Raw genomic sequence first — 17,005 nt, forward strand, 5'->3', positions numbered from 1 at the left:
CCAGTTCCTGTCTTGCTTTAATTTGCATTGCAAACTTGTTAATCGTATCACGGTTTGTAGTGACAATCTTTTCAATTTACGTTTCAGGATATGAATTATAACTGTACAGTAAAATTTAACTGTCTTTTAATTATCGTCTATTGTTACTCTTAAAGTGCTAATTTTATATTTGTAAACATTCTCAGTTTTATTATTTCTTACGTAACCTAAATCCTTTGCCAACCTGTAAACATTATCTTTCTATATATAACTTGTTGACTGAAGATTAGTTGAATTCAGTCATTGGACTGATACATTCCGTTTTTTTATTGTAAAAAAGGCTCTTCCAGTCTTTGACTTAGTTCCGCTAGTGGTTATGTGTTCTGTAAGCAGGGGTTGAAGTAATAAAACTTTGCTCAGTGCTCGGAGCACAAAAATCATGCTCGAAACCTGAAATCCAGTATTTTGATTGGTTGATTCTTGAGTCTGAGTACAAAAATCGTGCTCGAAAGTTTTATGACTGCAAGCTCTTGTACAGTCATGTAACAGGTCGTCGAACGTTACCTGCATGTGTTTCGGCATCGTCGCCAATTTCTACAACATATCATGTTGTATTTGTTTGTTCCCGAAACAACAGCGTCGTTTCAACAATGCAATGCTAGCTGTGATGACCGTACCTTGACCTATAATGGTTTACTTTTATAAATTGTGACTTGGATGGAGAGTTGTCTCATTGGCACTCATACCACATCTTCCTATAACTATCTTCAACTTTGTACTTGTTTGGCTTTATAACTATTTTGATCTGAGCGTCACTGAATGGGTCTCATTTAGACGAAACGCGTGTCTGGCGTATTAAATTAAAAGCCTGGTACCTTTGATAGCTAGGATAGGGATTTTGAAGTACAACAACAAAATTTTTTAGAGGAATCCTAAACTTCTGGATGGGATTAGCAGGATAAAGTCAAAACATGCAGAATGAATGACAACAAAATAATAAATATAGAAAAAGGCAAAACAAATAAAGAATAGAGAATGATAGGGTGCTTAATCGGCAATGTGTGTTCAGCTAGTTAAAGTGGATGAATCATGAATGTCAATTTCATTTCAATAAAAACTGAAAATTTAAAAACTATTTTGTATTTTTTATGAGTGTGCGTGTGTATTACTGCTAATTTCATAATGAATGTAGAGCGAGTGTTAGACTTTGGTTAGCTTGCTTGCTTTGTTTGTATAGTGTACAACAATTATTGTAATTGGGATAACTTCCAAACAAATACAACAGGTTTGAATATGCCTATATATATAAAAATAGATTAGCATCCTGTAATTATACGCGCTAGACCACTCGACCAACTGGGCTTTACAAAAATAAAGCTTTCGGTGGCCGTGTGTTACTTTCCTCGTCAGTTTTAATCTAACGTCGTTATTCAGTACATGATATATAAGGCATGAAGATGGAATCGTTACAGAACAGCTGAAATATCTTATATTATACATATAAATATATATATATTGTTTGAAGATCATGTCAATCTTAATTATAAAACTTAAGTAAACGTTTATACAAACAAAGCAACCAAGGCAACCAAAGTTTTAGTCTACAAGCGTTAGGGAATTAGCTCTAATTCATTAGGATTAGTATGATTGATATGTTGTGCTTTTCTCATGGCAATGAATCAATATTATTTTTTGTAAATATTATATTTAAAAAATCCTGAATTATTACCACGAGACAAAGCATGAATTAATTGCAACACATTTTACATACGTGACTAAATAAATAACAACTACACTGTGAATACTATTTTATTTAGGCTGATCAATACAATACTTTTATATATAATATAAAACATATTGTAAGCATATTTTATATTGCATGTAAGACGGTGGGTGACCCATGAGGATCAGTATCTTCTCTAGTCCAAATAATTATGACGTCTTGAAAGGCTATTATAATTTTTTTCTTTGACGCCTTACGTCTTGAAAGGCTATTATAATTTTTTTCTTTGACGCCTTCCGTCGAAGTAAGGCGTCAAAGAAAAAAAATTATAATAGCCTTTCAAGACGTCATAATTATTTGGACTATATCTTCTTATATTTCTGGAGCACCTGAGATCACCCCCAGTTTTTAATTGGGTTTCGTGTTGATTAGTCGTACGTTTTTTATGTTGTGTTTTTGTCTACTGTTGTTTGTCTTTTTTTTTTTTTAGCTATGACGTTGTCAGATTGTTTACGACTGACGAGTTTGAATGTCCAGGAGCGGATCTAGCCATTCTAAAAAAGGGGGGTCCTAACCCAGGACAAAAAGGGGGGTTCCAGCTACATGTCCCAATTCAAATGCATTTATCGTCCAAAAAAAAAGAAGGATTTAAATCCCAGACCCCCCCCCCCCCCCCTCCTGGATCCGCCACTGATGTCCGCCTTTCGTTTATTGTATATGTGATATCAAATGCAATCGAATAGGTCACAGTATAGGCAAGATGGTGAACACTTCTAACTACTCTCTAAAATATCTAAAATAATTCTAATCGTATTAAAATTATTCTTAAAGATTATAAATATTTTTTAATGACAATATTGATAAGATATTGTCAAAATATTGTTATTACGTTTTGTCAATCTAAAAGATATTGGAGACAATTTTATCTCAATAAATGGGTTTTAATTTTTGATTGACATACGAAATACATGTATCAAGGTCTTCATATAAAAAGTTAAATACCAGTACCAGTTATAACCCGAATAATCCAGTTGTTATATTAATATGCTCACTATTGATCACTACATTAATGAAAGGCGGAGATAATCAAAGACGGTAAGGGCATGAATTATTTGAGTTGTACCAGTTCCTGAATTTCCTCAATTTCTACATGTGCATAGCCTTTTGCTTGCCAGAAAAGTGTCAATATAGCGGACAAGGAATGAAAGACTTGTTATTAAAAAGATGTTTATGTATCCACTTACATATAAGAACATTCAATTGCCTTTTAGCCTTTTTACAAACATTGGATAGATGGCAATTAAAATTTTAAATTCAAATGTGACATTTCATCTTTCACATGAAATAGAAATACCAATAAAATTAAATAATCACCTTTTATGACGTATTTTTGAACCACATGGAAAAAGAGTAAATTCTATAGGATTATCCTGAATATAGAATGTCACGCTAATAGAAAATAAAATGCGAAAGAAATATAATAACGTTAACACCACACTCCAAGGTAAATTGAAGAAAGGGCAGTCCGTTTAATTCGATTAACCCTTAGGGAGCTACCGTTTCATTTTGATTTTTCTTTTGGGGTGGGAGACTGGGCTGAAATAATGTGAGCTGCATTTTTTTGTAGTTGTAATGTCTGCCAGGTCTGCATTTTCATTTTTCGCTCTATTTGGTCCTGCATTCATCCTGCAATTTTTTTAAAACTCAAAACTCCTGTTTTGCATATTTTTTTTCAAATTTCATCCTAGCGGCCCCCAACCCCTTTCCCACATAACAATCAATTGGTAGCTCCTTAGCGTTCGACTATATCTACGAATTCAACAGACTGACAAAGACACGTTTTAACTCATTTGAATCAATATCAAAGAAGTTATATGAAATAGAACTATTACTCCAGAGAGATATATGTAGGTGGTGCGGTTCTTTTGTTGTTGAGTGTAATTATTGTCAATCATATAAACACGAATACAAGTTAGGATGATCTGGGTCCTACATTTATTATTCACTTTTAAGCCTTCTAATGTATGTAAAAGTATAAAGTTCGATTCTTTTTTTGTGGGTTTCTTTGGTTGCTGAGTATAGTTAGTATCAATACCATACACATGAAAACAAGTATATATAAGATAGGGTCAAATTAAAAGTCCATCTGATAGATAGATTATTCTCCTAAACTGAGACTTTTTCCCTGAGGAGAAGTCTTAAATGATATTCGATATCATGATATGAAATATATATAGCTCTCTAGGTACGATATTGTTGTAAGGCTAATTATTCAATGGTAAGTATAAATATTTTACTAGTCTTCTTGTAAGCAACAGGTTATTCTAATTAATATCTACAGTCATTGGTTTAAGTAATGGGATTTTAATTAACGACCTATTTAATCATTCAAAAGATTGAATGAAATCGATTATTGTTATTCATTACGCTATGCTCCATGAACATGTAAACATTTAAATACCTGTCAAAATGAAATGGTATTCAATTTAAATAATCCGTAGCGTGTTTCTCTTTTAAAAGTACTTATATATTTATTCAACTTGAGATATTGCATTTGAAATTGCAGTATTTATAAAACTTTTAGAATTGTAGACTGAGTCTATGTTTAAGGTGTATGTATACATCACCAAACGTAACTAGCAATAAATGGAATTATTGATCCACTATTGTAAACAATCAGGTGAAACTTATGGAACGCCACGACTGCCTTATGTTAATAATCAGCATTATACGCAGTGTTCACGGCATTATATGAAGTGATCACAGCATTATATGTAGTGCTCACAACATTATATGAAGTGATCACAGCATTATATGCAGTGCTCACAGCATTATATGCAGTGTTCACAACATTATATGAAGTGCTCACAACATTATATTAAGTGCTCACAACATTATATTAAGTGCTCACAACATTATATTAAGTGTTCACAACATTATACGTTTTTTGTTGTATGATGAGATTGATGTATGATGAGATTTATGAATGATGAGATCATTCGGTAAACTTCGTTTTTTAGCGGAAATTACCGAATCCATAATTGGTAAATTACGGTAATGCCCAGCAAACAAATTTAAAAAGTTATCAAAATCATGTTATCATAAGGTAGCATACAATATTTAAAACTGATTGAAATAAGTAAGGAAAAGATGAAACTGAGAGGTGAATGATTGAAGTAGTTCTGTTCGTCGTAAGAAATACGAATGGCAAAATGTAAGTTAAATAATAAAAAGTTTATTTAATGAAATATCGTAGGAAAATTTGTATGATATATTCTCGAGTTCATTTCCTACTGAAGAAATTTAGCAAGGTGCCACTTTATAGTCCGTACTCAGTTTTAAAAAGCTTAATTACCTTTTAAATAAAACAGTTAGCTTTCTATAACACATAGGTGCCATATTACGCTAGCTTATATATGTCATGATAGGGTCATTTTTGGCATCGATTTTCAGAATTTGGCATTTTTACATGAATAAGTATCTAACAGATATGGAAAATGCAGTTTAAAGCATTTCACTGTAGGTGCTAAACATAACTTTACATCAATTATTCCATTTTTTTACAAGCTTTTTAGCACGGCAAGTACTAAAATTGTCTTCTAAATATGATCAGCAGTCTTATATAGAAATTTAAACTTTCATAGAAAAATTTACCCTTTCAAGACCCTGTTTAACATTTTCATTTAAAGTTATCATCTCTTATGAAAATTGAGTTTGTGGGGATGAATAAAACGTTTACTACGTTTGTTCGTCAGTTTGCACGTTACATACATGTATATATATATAAAAGTGGTATGCTTGCCAATGAAACAACTTTCCACAAGAGACAAAATGACATCACAGAAATTTTAAACAGCTAAACGGCCACAGTACGACCTTCAACAATGAGGAAAGCCCATACCGGATAATCAGCTATAGAAGGCCCCGAAATGATTTCAAATTTAATAAAGTCATTGGAATGGGAAAATTTAGAATTAAGAAGGAAAAAGGCTAGATTAACTATGCTGTATAAAATAAATTGGGGGTTAGTTGAAGTTCCTTAGGACAACTTAACAATTTCTGATAGACGCACTAGGGGGAAACATAAATTTAGGCAAATATCCACAAATAAAGATTTCTATCAATTTTCATTTTATCCTCGCACTATTTCGGACTGGAACTCACTACCTGAAGCAATAGGTATGTCTGACACCCTGGAATCCTTCAAAAGTGGCATATCCACTCTAACACTTGAAGGATCCACAGCAACTTATTAAACTTTAAAGCCACTGTACATAATGTATATATGTTATTGATAACGATTTTTCTTTGTCATATTATTTTTAAATTAAGTCCATATGTACATAGCACACAAGTTCCGGGAAGTTTTACACTCCTACCTAGGAGTCTACTCCCGTATTCGGAAGAAGAAAAGAAGAAGATGATAAACGAAAAGTATTCCTAATTTATGTACAAACAAACGATCGAAAAACTAACATGTATATAACACATTAATTAACAAACGACAACCACTGAAATAAAGGCTCCTCCTGACTTGGGACGGCCACATATATGCAAAATGTGGCGGGTTTTAACATGTTAGCGGGATGTTGGTATTCTCCCTCTAACCTGGGACAGTGGCGTAACAGAACAACATAAGAACGAACTATGAAAATCAGTTGTAAAAGGCTTGTTAGTTTTCTCGTTTGAATTGTTTTACATGGTCGTATCGGGGCCTTTTATAGCTGACTATGCGGTATGGGTTTTGCTCATTGTTGAAGGCCGTACAGTGACCTATAGTTGTTAATGTTTGTGTCATTTTGGTATTTTGTGGATAGTTGTCTCATTGGCAATCATACCACATCTTCTTTTTTATATTAACTCATTAGATGGGTACAAATATAAATACATATGATCTAACAAGAAAATAGAGTGAACGTGCATGTGGGCGGGTACTTGTATATCCCAACAATAAAAAGACACTATAAGTATTGATCTGAGAGTATATATAACTAATATAGTACCATGCTGTTGATTAAAAATAACATCACTCCAGACCCTTTTGTTTTCCACATAATTAATATTGCCAATAATTAAGAAGTTCCGGGTCGAATCGATACCAATAATATATTCACCTGTTAACTATTACATTATCTGTACGTTCCGCATCAGTTTCACGGTGGGTATGGTTGTCCTGCGAGAGAATGTTCTGTGCTGGTGATTCGGTCCTGACGGGTGCTGGTGATCAATGGAAAAATGTAAACAAAGACGAAAATGATGATTTTTGACGTTTTCACTCATAAAAAATAGAAGAAAACAGTTGAGATTTTTCAATTTTGTTTCTTATGGGTTCATATGTAAAGCATTAAAAAGTTGACCCTCTAAACTGTTTCAGTAAGCGTAACACAAAAATGCTCATTTTCAGAAAATCTCGAACTGAAAAAATAAAACAAAAATGTTCATAGAGTCCGCTTTCTATACCGCAATCCACACGACAAAACTATTTTGTGAAAAAACATTGAAATTTATTAAAATTTAGCATTTTTTCAATTTATTCATGTCCTGATACTGTGCTGGTGGGTCCTGTCATTGTGCTGGTGGGTCCTGATACGGTGCTGGTGATTTTGGATAAGAAGTTGCTCATATTTGAAACAAATGTTACAAAATCAATAAAATTGGGCAGATAATTATTGTCAATAGGATCTATGACTCCTATTTTAGCTCTTGTGCATCCATTTGGCTGCTTAATATGTGTTTTCAAATGATCGTTACTAATATTACACAATTACATAACAGGGCAACCTCTTTCGTCCAATATCAGATAACAATATCTACTATCTGAAATAAAAATAGTTTTATTAAGATATTAAATGCCCCTTACATTGATGCTTCAACAATGATCAAAGCCCATGCTGCATAGACATGTTTGTTAGCGCTCCGCATACCCCTCCCCACTTACTCAACCCTCCCTCCCCATTTCCTCCTTCATTGTTACAGTGGTGTAGCAACACAACAATTTATCACAAAAATAATAACACAAAGACACACATTATTCAACAACAAATGCTCACAGGTACTGAAAGCTAGTTCAAAGCCGCATTTTCAACTAATAGATAAACCATGTAGGCGGAGTTTCAATACATACTGGGATTTGATTGGACAAATACAAACTGACAGGAATTGAAATTAATGTTTATTGTCCAAACAAATTCTAGTATATAGTAAACATACTACTTACCTGTCGTTTACAACCATCCAAACAATCATAGCAAGCAATTTAATCAAGGTTTGCTTTGCATGTATTTATAGAAGAGCTGTAAATTCTAAAAAAAAAAAATCTTGTTGTCGTAGATGGTTAAATCCTCAACAAAATATCATTAACTTTGTTGGAACGAATAAAGGTTTTAAATAAAATTTTCGTGGACTTTTTAGCTTCCACCCTGACGAGGCATGTTAGCTGTTCGTATGCTGTTGCACCTGACGCACCGAAACTTTCACATTTCCATCTTCTTTTCTGAAATATTTTACCCAGCTCATACTTGACAGGATTGTTATTCTAGTAAAAGGTGTAACCAATGAATTGAACACAAGTTAAAAATTCCACAATACTATATAATTCATTTTATGTGTCAATTTGTTCGAAAAAAATCGAAAAGAAGAGAGTTTTTTAATGTCATGGTTATCTGTCGCTATCTAAATATATGCTTAGCATTTATTTCAGATGACATGGACTCCTCACCCAGGTGACCCTGCTGCCTTTCATAACTTTATCCGTATACAATCATTTTAAAATAGATAACTAAAGGCTGCAACTCGTATTTTGGTATTTAAATGATTCGTTGTAACGAGAATATTTGTGGTGAATGGAAACTGTGAGGGTCAAAATCTTTAATTGCTTATAAATGTTGCTGGACCCAGTTTCGTTATCTGATCTGAATTTTCTAAAATGTGCACTCCCCGAAAAAAAAAACCAAAACAAGCAAACCCGCAATACTATTGTCATTCTTATAGTCAGCACTCAATCGTTCACAAACAAATGTGTTTAAAGCTGCTAAAGACATATGATTCAAACGCTCAGTAAGTCCTTTGTTCTATATTTTTGCTCTCCATTTTTATGCAAAACCTTTTACATTTTTATTTTATCGGTTATTGTTGAAGGTCGTACGATGACGTATGGTTGTTAACACATACTTTCTTTGGTTTCTTATGGAAATTTTTCCATTGACAACAACATACCACATTATCTGCATTATATAAGTATTGTATAAATTACAACGTATTTTGGTAATCTTGCAAAATGATCGTAATCCCGAAAATCGTTAACATATTTTCTTATCTTAAAAGGGGCAAGAAGGGTTCCATCAACAGGCCAATAAATAAAATTACAGTTAATTTAAAAAAAAATTAAAAAAAATAGGTGTATTTTTTCTCTCATAATAACAGTAAACAGATTCACAACAATGTCAATTTCAAGAAAGCAGACAACAGTTAATTAGTCAATAACAATGCAGCAGCAATGATCTTGAATATATGCTTCTTTTAACTAAAATATAAAGGCACAGAACCAGGACATTGGAGCACAGTACCAGGACCGTTTTTCTTATCACCAGCACAGCGTCAGGACAATTCCGTTTAACGAACTTGTACGACTTTTGCAATATGATATTGTTGTAATATACTTTGCATAGTACTTATGACGCATCAGAGAAAAATTAAGCAACAAAACAGTCGTTTTATTGCCGTTCTGATACAATGTAAACAAACCCACCAGCACAGAATCAGGACCCACCAGCACCTGACAGGACCAAATCACCAGCACAGTACGTTCTCTCGCAGGACAACCATACCCACCGTGAGTTTCAACAAGAATGCTTTGCATTTGTTGCCGAATCACCTAAAACTTTATGCTATCGTATTTTTAAAAATAATTTTCAATTGGAAAAATATTCTTTTATGTTTGAAAGAAAGAAATGTTTACCTACATACTGCTGGTCTAACCCTAATATCTATAAGTTTGATCAACTGTTTAATTCATGTAATATTGTAATATTAGAAAAACTATGTAAATTTATCAAAGTTATAAATGTGAAAGTCAGTCCTCCAAGTTAATTTCATTGTATTGTTCACACATGTTTGTAAAAATTGTATCTTATAGTTATATTTATGTATGTTCTCTATAACTATGTAATTGTAGTTTTATGAGAAATAAAGTATTCGTATTCGCATCTGACAGGAGTACCACGAAACGCTGTATTTAAGATTTTGCTATATACACGGGTCGTAATCACAGGGTTGAAACTACTTAATTCAATCATTGTCACATTGTTCCCGATTGTAGTACTTTAATCAGTATGACTTTCTAAGATGACAATACGAATAATAAAAATCTGGACTTAAAATAAGGCGTATAGGTACAGCATGTACAGTTTTCAATTTGTTAGACGTAAAACAGCGAATCAAAGATTCAATTTTATTCATAACTCATAAAGGACAAAACTGTTGATTAAAAAATACTCCTTTCCAGAGACTTTTGTTTTCCAAACAAAATCAATAATACCAATATTAAATTGACAAGTTCCAGGTCGACGGGTTCAAACAGAAAGATGTTAAAAGCAGAGAAAACTTCATCTTATAATCGGCATGACTTTATCAGATGACAATACCAATACTAAAATAAGGCTTACGCATAGTTATATTCTTTAATTCAGTCACAGACCCGCGATATCACGGATGTGTTCTAGTAAATATATATACATATTAAGTTTTGAATATGGTGAAACTAATCCTCAAAATAAGTTTAAAATGCCCTGGTGTGGAATAAACTTGGGTTAAATTGATCATACTTCTTAATTTACTTATTTCAATCCGTTTTAAATATTGTATACTGCCTTAATGATCACATATATAATAATAACTGTTTAAATTTGTTTGCTGGGCATTAATTTACCGTAATTTACCAATTATGGATTCGGTAATTTCCGCTAAAAAACGAAGTTTACCGAATGATCTCATCATTCATAAATCTCATCATACATCAATCTCATCATACAACAAAAAACGTATAATGTTGTGAACACTTAATATAATGTTGTGAGCACTTAATATAATGTTGTGAGCACTTAATATAATGTTGTGAGCACTTCATATAATGTTGTGAACACTGCATATAATGCTGTGAGCACTGCATATAATGCTGTGATCACTTCATATAATGTTGTGAGCACTACATATAATGCTGTGATCACTTCATATAATGCTGTGAACACTGCGTATAATGCTGATTATTAACATAAGGCAGTCGTGGCGTTCCATAGAAACTTGTTTACACGTTGCTATAGTAAATGTTTTGTTTATCATTATGGATGGTCGGCTAACTCTCTTATCAATTTCCATTTACGTATACATCCAGTATGAACTTGATTTATCTTTATTTTTTCTTGCATGATATTAAGTGCAACTAACTTTTAACCAATAAGATTTAAATCTTCACCTTTTACGTACAGATCCGCATATATTTTCTAAAGTTAAAACAAATTCTTGAACAAGTTTACTCATGCGCTTCTATGGGTGGTTAGATATTTAACATAATATATTTAGAAATTTTTAATCTATATAACGGTTTCCTGAAGTCTTTGTTGTGTCACGTGTCTGTCAAAGTAAACGGTAACGAGAATTGTTTACACTCTTGAATTTACCAATAGCCAAAGCAGTAACGGTAAGGCATTACATTTTTTACTGATACATTTTATTATTGATTGCTAATATTGCTTGTACAGTTTTATTGACATATTAAATTGTTTCCTGTCGTACACTGAAATCAGATAAAAGCAAAAAAAAAAACCAACCCAAACAATAACCGTTTATTTCTAAATTAGGCATGATTACTTAGCAAAATTTTATTTCACATGCTATTTTTTTTATGGTACATGCATACACACAGTACAAGTAATGCCGGAAGGAATGAATAGGTTCAAATACGGATATAATATAACCGAGAAGCCCCGCCCGTCGAAAGAGATGCTATTAACCTCTCCCTTTTTCGTTATTAATTTTAAAGATCAGATGAAAATATTACATTTGAAACTGTGTCCTTTTAAAAATAGCGGTTACATCCCTTTTGCCATCGCGTTTATTATTTGTTTACTATGGATACGAAAAACATCTAGCGGACTGAATTTCATCAATGAGTAAAGAAAACTTATCGAAAAAAAACAGGTTTATGTAACGATATAATGATTGATTGAGTCGCAGAAATCCCTCGTATTGACCTTTTGGCGAGTTTTATAGGTCACATCTATTCGTTTGACGCATTTTGTATGCATATATGCATAAAGTTACATGGGAAGTCGTAATCATTATCTATAGAAACCATTGATCGATCCATTCGTTCAGAGTAAAATTGGCCATGCATAGTGAAAACATATCAAATAGACGGATAGGATTAACAATAACAAGTCAGGAATCAGATGCGGATTTAGAGGTGGGGTGGCCCGGCTACTCTTTTAGGGGAACATTTTGATTGCTTTAATAAGAAATCACTGAATCATGACGGAACCGGGATCCTCTGTTTCAGTCCGTGCCCTCCCCCTTTTTTAGAAATCCTAGATCCGCCTCTGAGATATAAACAAAATAAGAAATGGGGGTTGGTTCAAGCCCCAAGAACACCACTTGATCCGCCAATTAGGCATTCGAGACGCAGGTATAAAGCAGAAATAAGGAATACAAAGGGAGTAAGAATATTTTAAAACCATCTAACATTTATGTAACACAAAATGGAGGAGACCATACCAAGTTGCCAATTAAAAAACCAAAGGTTGTAGAAAAACAGACTAACTTTATGCATAATAGAAGATTTTGTTTTACATAATTATTATATAGAAAATTTGAAATTCATGAATACCAACCCCCCCCCCCCCCTTTCCCCCCAAAATTGAAAATAAAAACCTCTGGATGAAAGCTTAAGTGTAAGGGGAGGAAATCGAAACTACGGTTGGTCTTGCTTTACATCATAAATATTTAGTCTTCCAATCTCATTTTAATCCTGGTGTAAATTATCCTTCTATATATCCTACTAAAAGAAACTTCAAGGACAATTTGTTACTCGGCAACAAACGTGAGGGGAATAGAAAAAAGCTCGCCCCCGTCCACAACGAAAAAAGTTTAAACAAGTTATTACCTATTCACAACCCTCATTGCATTCTTTTATGTATACTTTAACAATCACTTTCTAAAAAAATACAAAGTCAGTATTCTATTTTACAATAAATTTGGTATAATGATCGTTTCAAACATTGGATTTAAAGAAAAGGTTTGGTTTAGAAAGTTTACAGTATGTTTATTGATTTTAAAATACAATTTATTATCCGCCTATGGTTGTCTGTCAAATTTAAATGAATTTAATATTTATAATACGTCTTTGTGTTATTTAATGTTACAAAGATATTTGATAGACAATAAAAAGACTGGATTTATATTATGTTTATTGTCAATTTTATATAGGGTGGAAGTTTTATAGAACAAATGCAGTGAAGTTAAATATTGACAATTTATATGATTAAACACACTGAAAAAGATAGTAAACGCCCGAAGGATATGCTTAAATATTGTTAATTTATGTGGTTAAAACATTGAAAAAGATAGTAAACGCCCGAACGATATATATGATTAATGGATTCGAATGAATTTACCCACGAACTATAAACTTTGGGATCAAGGCCGTGACAAATCGATAATTGTTCTAAGTTTATAAACATACTGTTTTCATGTAACCTTATATCTTTAAAAACAATTTTGATATACAAGAGTCGACACACTGAGTTTAAAAATACCAAAGGTTAATTATATGAATAAGATTCACTTAAATAGTATGCATACTCTTTGTGAGTAGTAAAACAAACCGCGAACAGCCAGATGCACTGATGTTACATTTAGTGGGAAAAGGAGGGGGGGGGGGGGGGGCAGCAATTTTATTTTTGGTAGGAAAATATCTACAAACGAAAGCCTGTTTTCAACCAACGCAAAAGCAGTATGATCCCTCAATCCGCTCATATCTGTTATTCCCCATCAATACAGTGGGATACTTAACACTGTTTGACAAGATTGGCGGAGACAGAAAACCACATAATTTATTATTCCATAATAATAATACTAGAGACTACATTCTAAGACAGGCATATTCAAACTATTCCATCAGGGTTTGTGGAACTTATTATAAGACAATTTTATTAAATACATGACAATTTGCAATGCATCATATTGGAATCTCTGAAAACCGCGAAAGAGACGTTATAATTTGCCGCTTATTTCGAGCAGAAAAAAACCGTCATAGAGTTTCCATGTCACAACCTAATTGCGCGTACGCTAATGCGAATGTAAACAACCGGCTGTTTGAAATTGTGTGAAGAAGAAAAACCAAAAATGTATTTTCTTCCTTTTCAGACAAAATGGCAGAAGGTGGAGATATCAACGATGTTATCGCCTCTTTTAAAAAATTCAACTTAGTTGGATTGGCTAAAGGCAAAGACCCAAACAAAATGACCAACCAAGCATGGGGTAAAATGGTCCAGGATTGTATTGGAAAAGATACTACAACTAAACAGAGAATGGATTCCAGTGTATGGCCATACGTCAGTGATAAGGCAACTAAGTACGTAACAGTGTCAATGGGAGAAAATAAGACAGTTTATCAATGATATTCAGGGCGGATCTACTGAGCAATTAAAAAAAAGGGTGGAGGAGCAGGGTTTTTTAACGCAAGAGGTGGTGATAACCATATGTCCCCATTCAAATGCATTGATCATAAAAAAGGGTGTTTTCTATTCAAGTTCCCCTGAATCCGCCACTGTTATTACATTGTACATGTCATCGATACATTTAAAATACATGTACATGGTCTTTGATAACATTGTCTCTAATACCTCGTCAAACATCATTCGTGCTTCAATTATAACTGCCTCAATTTCAGTCTTAGAATTGCTTATGTTATCTATCATGGCTTGCACCAGGAAAATACAAAAACCCACTCTGTTCAAAACAGGAAAAAAACAGAAAAAGACATTGGGATATATGTTCATGTATAAGCGAACCACCATTTATCTTCAAGGGAGAGGGGTCTATATTTTTTCTCTCCAAAAAAAAATGATTCTGATCCTTAATGCAATACTGTGGATTCATTAATATTCGTTGGATACCAATTTTCGTGGATTTCGTGGGAACAGGGGAACCACGAATTAAAATGTTCAACGAATTACAATTTTTTAAAGGTATGCATGCAGACTTCGGCATAAGCACGAAATTCAGTATCCACGAAAGTTCAAATTTTCTTAAACCACGAAAATTGGAACCCACGAAAATAAATGAATCCACAGTATGATGTATAGAAATATTGTGGTCAGGACAAGTATATTCAACCACTTATTAATTATATAATGTTTACAGAACACTTGATCTAACCAATGCAGCCAAATGTAATGAAGCTTTGGATAGGGCTGCTAAAGTTTATAAAGAAATCAAAAAGAGCAAAGATAGCGAAGACGATATCCGAAAACAACTTGCAGCGAAAATTTGTAGCAGTAATCCAGATGTGAAAAAAGTGGTATGTACATATCATTATGAAATTCAGATACTTTAAAAAAAGTTATTACAATTTGTTAAATTTTAAGATTACAAACTCGACTTTTAGGAGTTTTTTCATTAACAAAGCAGGCTTTGGCGTATTTATTATTTTTACAATTTTTATTTTAGGGGGGTTCTGTTCTGGTTATCATTAGGGACGACATCAAAAGTTAGGGACGACATTAAAAGTTAGGGACGACATTAAAAGTTCAATGTAGGATATAAAACTTAATTCACATAGTTTTTTTTTAACTGACCCCACCACCTCTCAGCTTCATTTGGGAAAAATTGATTGACCAATATGGATATATATGTAAAATCGATATCAAATAAAGAAAACTTGCAGCAATTTTTAACCCCAACCCCAAACTATTTGAATTAAGTTTTTTTTTATTTCTACATTGATCTTTTGATGTCTTCCCGTTAGCGTTCATACATTATTTGTAAGAAGTGTATCATTACGATAAAACAAGAGGACCCCGAAATGCCGAGCGTTGTCAGACCGAGTAAGGGAAGAGTGGTTACAGGGTCTGTATTTTAATCAGCATGGCTTAGACATTTGGTTGGAAAAAAGGAAAGCCATTGTCAGTTCTCTACACGAAATAAGGTTTTTTACTAAAAAAACCAAACAACTGTTTGTTTTACTCTTAAGTATAAAAAAGCTTTATTTATTTGATAAATGGTTGTTTAACAACAGTGGCAAATATTACATGAACAATATGGACGATGACGTGTTTATGGCATATAAAGCACTCCCTACATGTATTAGCAAGAAAAACGTGAAAAGTAAGATTTTGATGTATAAGCTAAGACTAAGGGTGCATTTCTTTCTAACACAAACGATGCAAACGGCTAAGCGCACACATGTTTTGATCATTTCTTTCAAAAATACGTTTGCAAAGTTTACATAAACTTTGACAAACTATGCAAACGATAAAAATGCGTCTGCAGTTTGTCGAGTACAAACCCTACATTTGTGTCTTACTTCAACCTGATTAAACGAAGTATTTGTTTCTACGTTTGTAAAAATTCTGTATACCAAAAACATGTGCATTCATTATTTAAAGTTTAAACAGGGTCAGTAAAGACTTATTACACGATGTATTTTCTTCTTCTTTTGGAGCGTTTAGAAAACAACAACAAACGCGACACAACGTTTACAAAATTTTGGTTAGAAAGAAATGCGGCCACAGTTTGCACATTTTTTAGCGTTTAGGCAAAAGAATAATGTTTTTGAGCATTTATTCCAAACGTTAAATACACTCTTACACTTCTGACTATGGTATAATACAACGATGGTAACAAATGAGCATAAGGTTAATAGATTGATATTTTGGTGATTAACACCTCATTTAAAATTGTGTCTTGTGTTTATTTCAGGCACAATCTTCTACAGGGGGCGTTGGCAGGATGACAGACACCTCAGGCTATACTGGTGCCCATAAAGAACGATTTGACGAATCTGGAAAAGGAAAGGGTGCAGCAGGACGAGAAGATAAAAGTGACAATACAGGTTATACCGGCCAATACAAAGGGTCTGGTAGTTACGGAAAGAAATAATTGCGAACACTTAGGGAAAAATGACGTCATAGACAATGATGCTGCTTTGTGTGACTTGTTATATTTATATTTATATGCAATACGTAGAACCGTTGCAATATGTTTTGACTGTAGACAAATTTTGACTGTTCAATAAAATATATAAGTGTT

The 17,005-nt window shown here is 33.1% G+C and overlaps 1 protein-coding gene across 1 annotated transcript; it reads left to right on the forward strand.

Annotated features, from left to right (window-relative positions):
• The first annotated feature begins 11,236 nt into the window (after positions 1-11,236).
• On the forward strand, positions 11,237-17,005 carry LOC143083411 (tubulin polymerization-promoting protein family member 3-like). The gene is made up of 4 exons (XM_076259664.1): positions 11,237-11,396; positions 14,120-14,327; positions 15,119-15,275; positions 16,676-17,005. Exons 2-4 carry the CDS (start codon positions 14,125-14,127, stop codon positions 16,853-16,855), a joined length of 540 nt encoding a protein of 179 aa, XP_076115779.1. The 5' UTR covers positions 11,237-11,396; positions 14,120-14,124; the 3' UTR covers positions 16,856-17,005.

This window comes from Mytilus galloprovincialis, chromosome 7 (assembly GCF_965363235.1).
Source record: "Mytilus galloprovincialis chromosome 7, xbMytGall1.hap1.1, whole genome shotgun sequence".
Lineage (NCBI taxonomy): Eukaryota > Metazoa > Mollusca > Bivalvia > Mytilida > Mytilidae > Mytilus > Mytilus galloprovincialis.

Bases quoted from the DNA above. Each gene is read 5' to 3' on its own strand.
- LOC143083411 (XM_076259664.1), top strand. From the start codon at position 14,125: ATGGCAGAAGGTGGAGATATCAACGATGTTATCGCCTCTTTTAAAAAA. The intron at 14,328-15,118 runs GTACGTAACAGT...TAATGTTTACAG, and splicing joins GTCAGTGATAAGGCAACTAA to AACACTTGATCTAACCAATG. The intron at 15,276-16,675 runs GTATGTACATAT...TGTTTATTTCAG, and splicing joins ATCCAGATGTGAAAAAAGTG to GCACAATCTTCTACAGGGGG.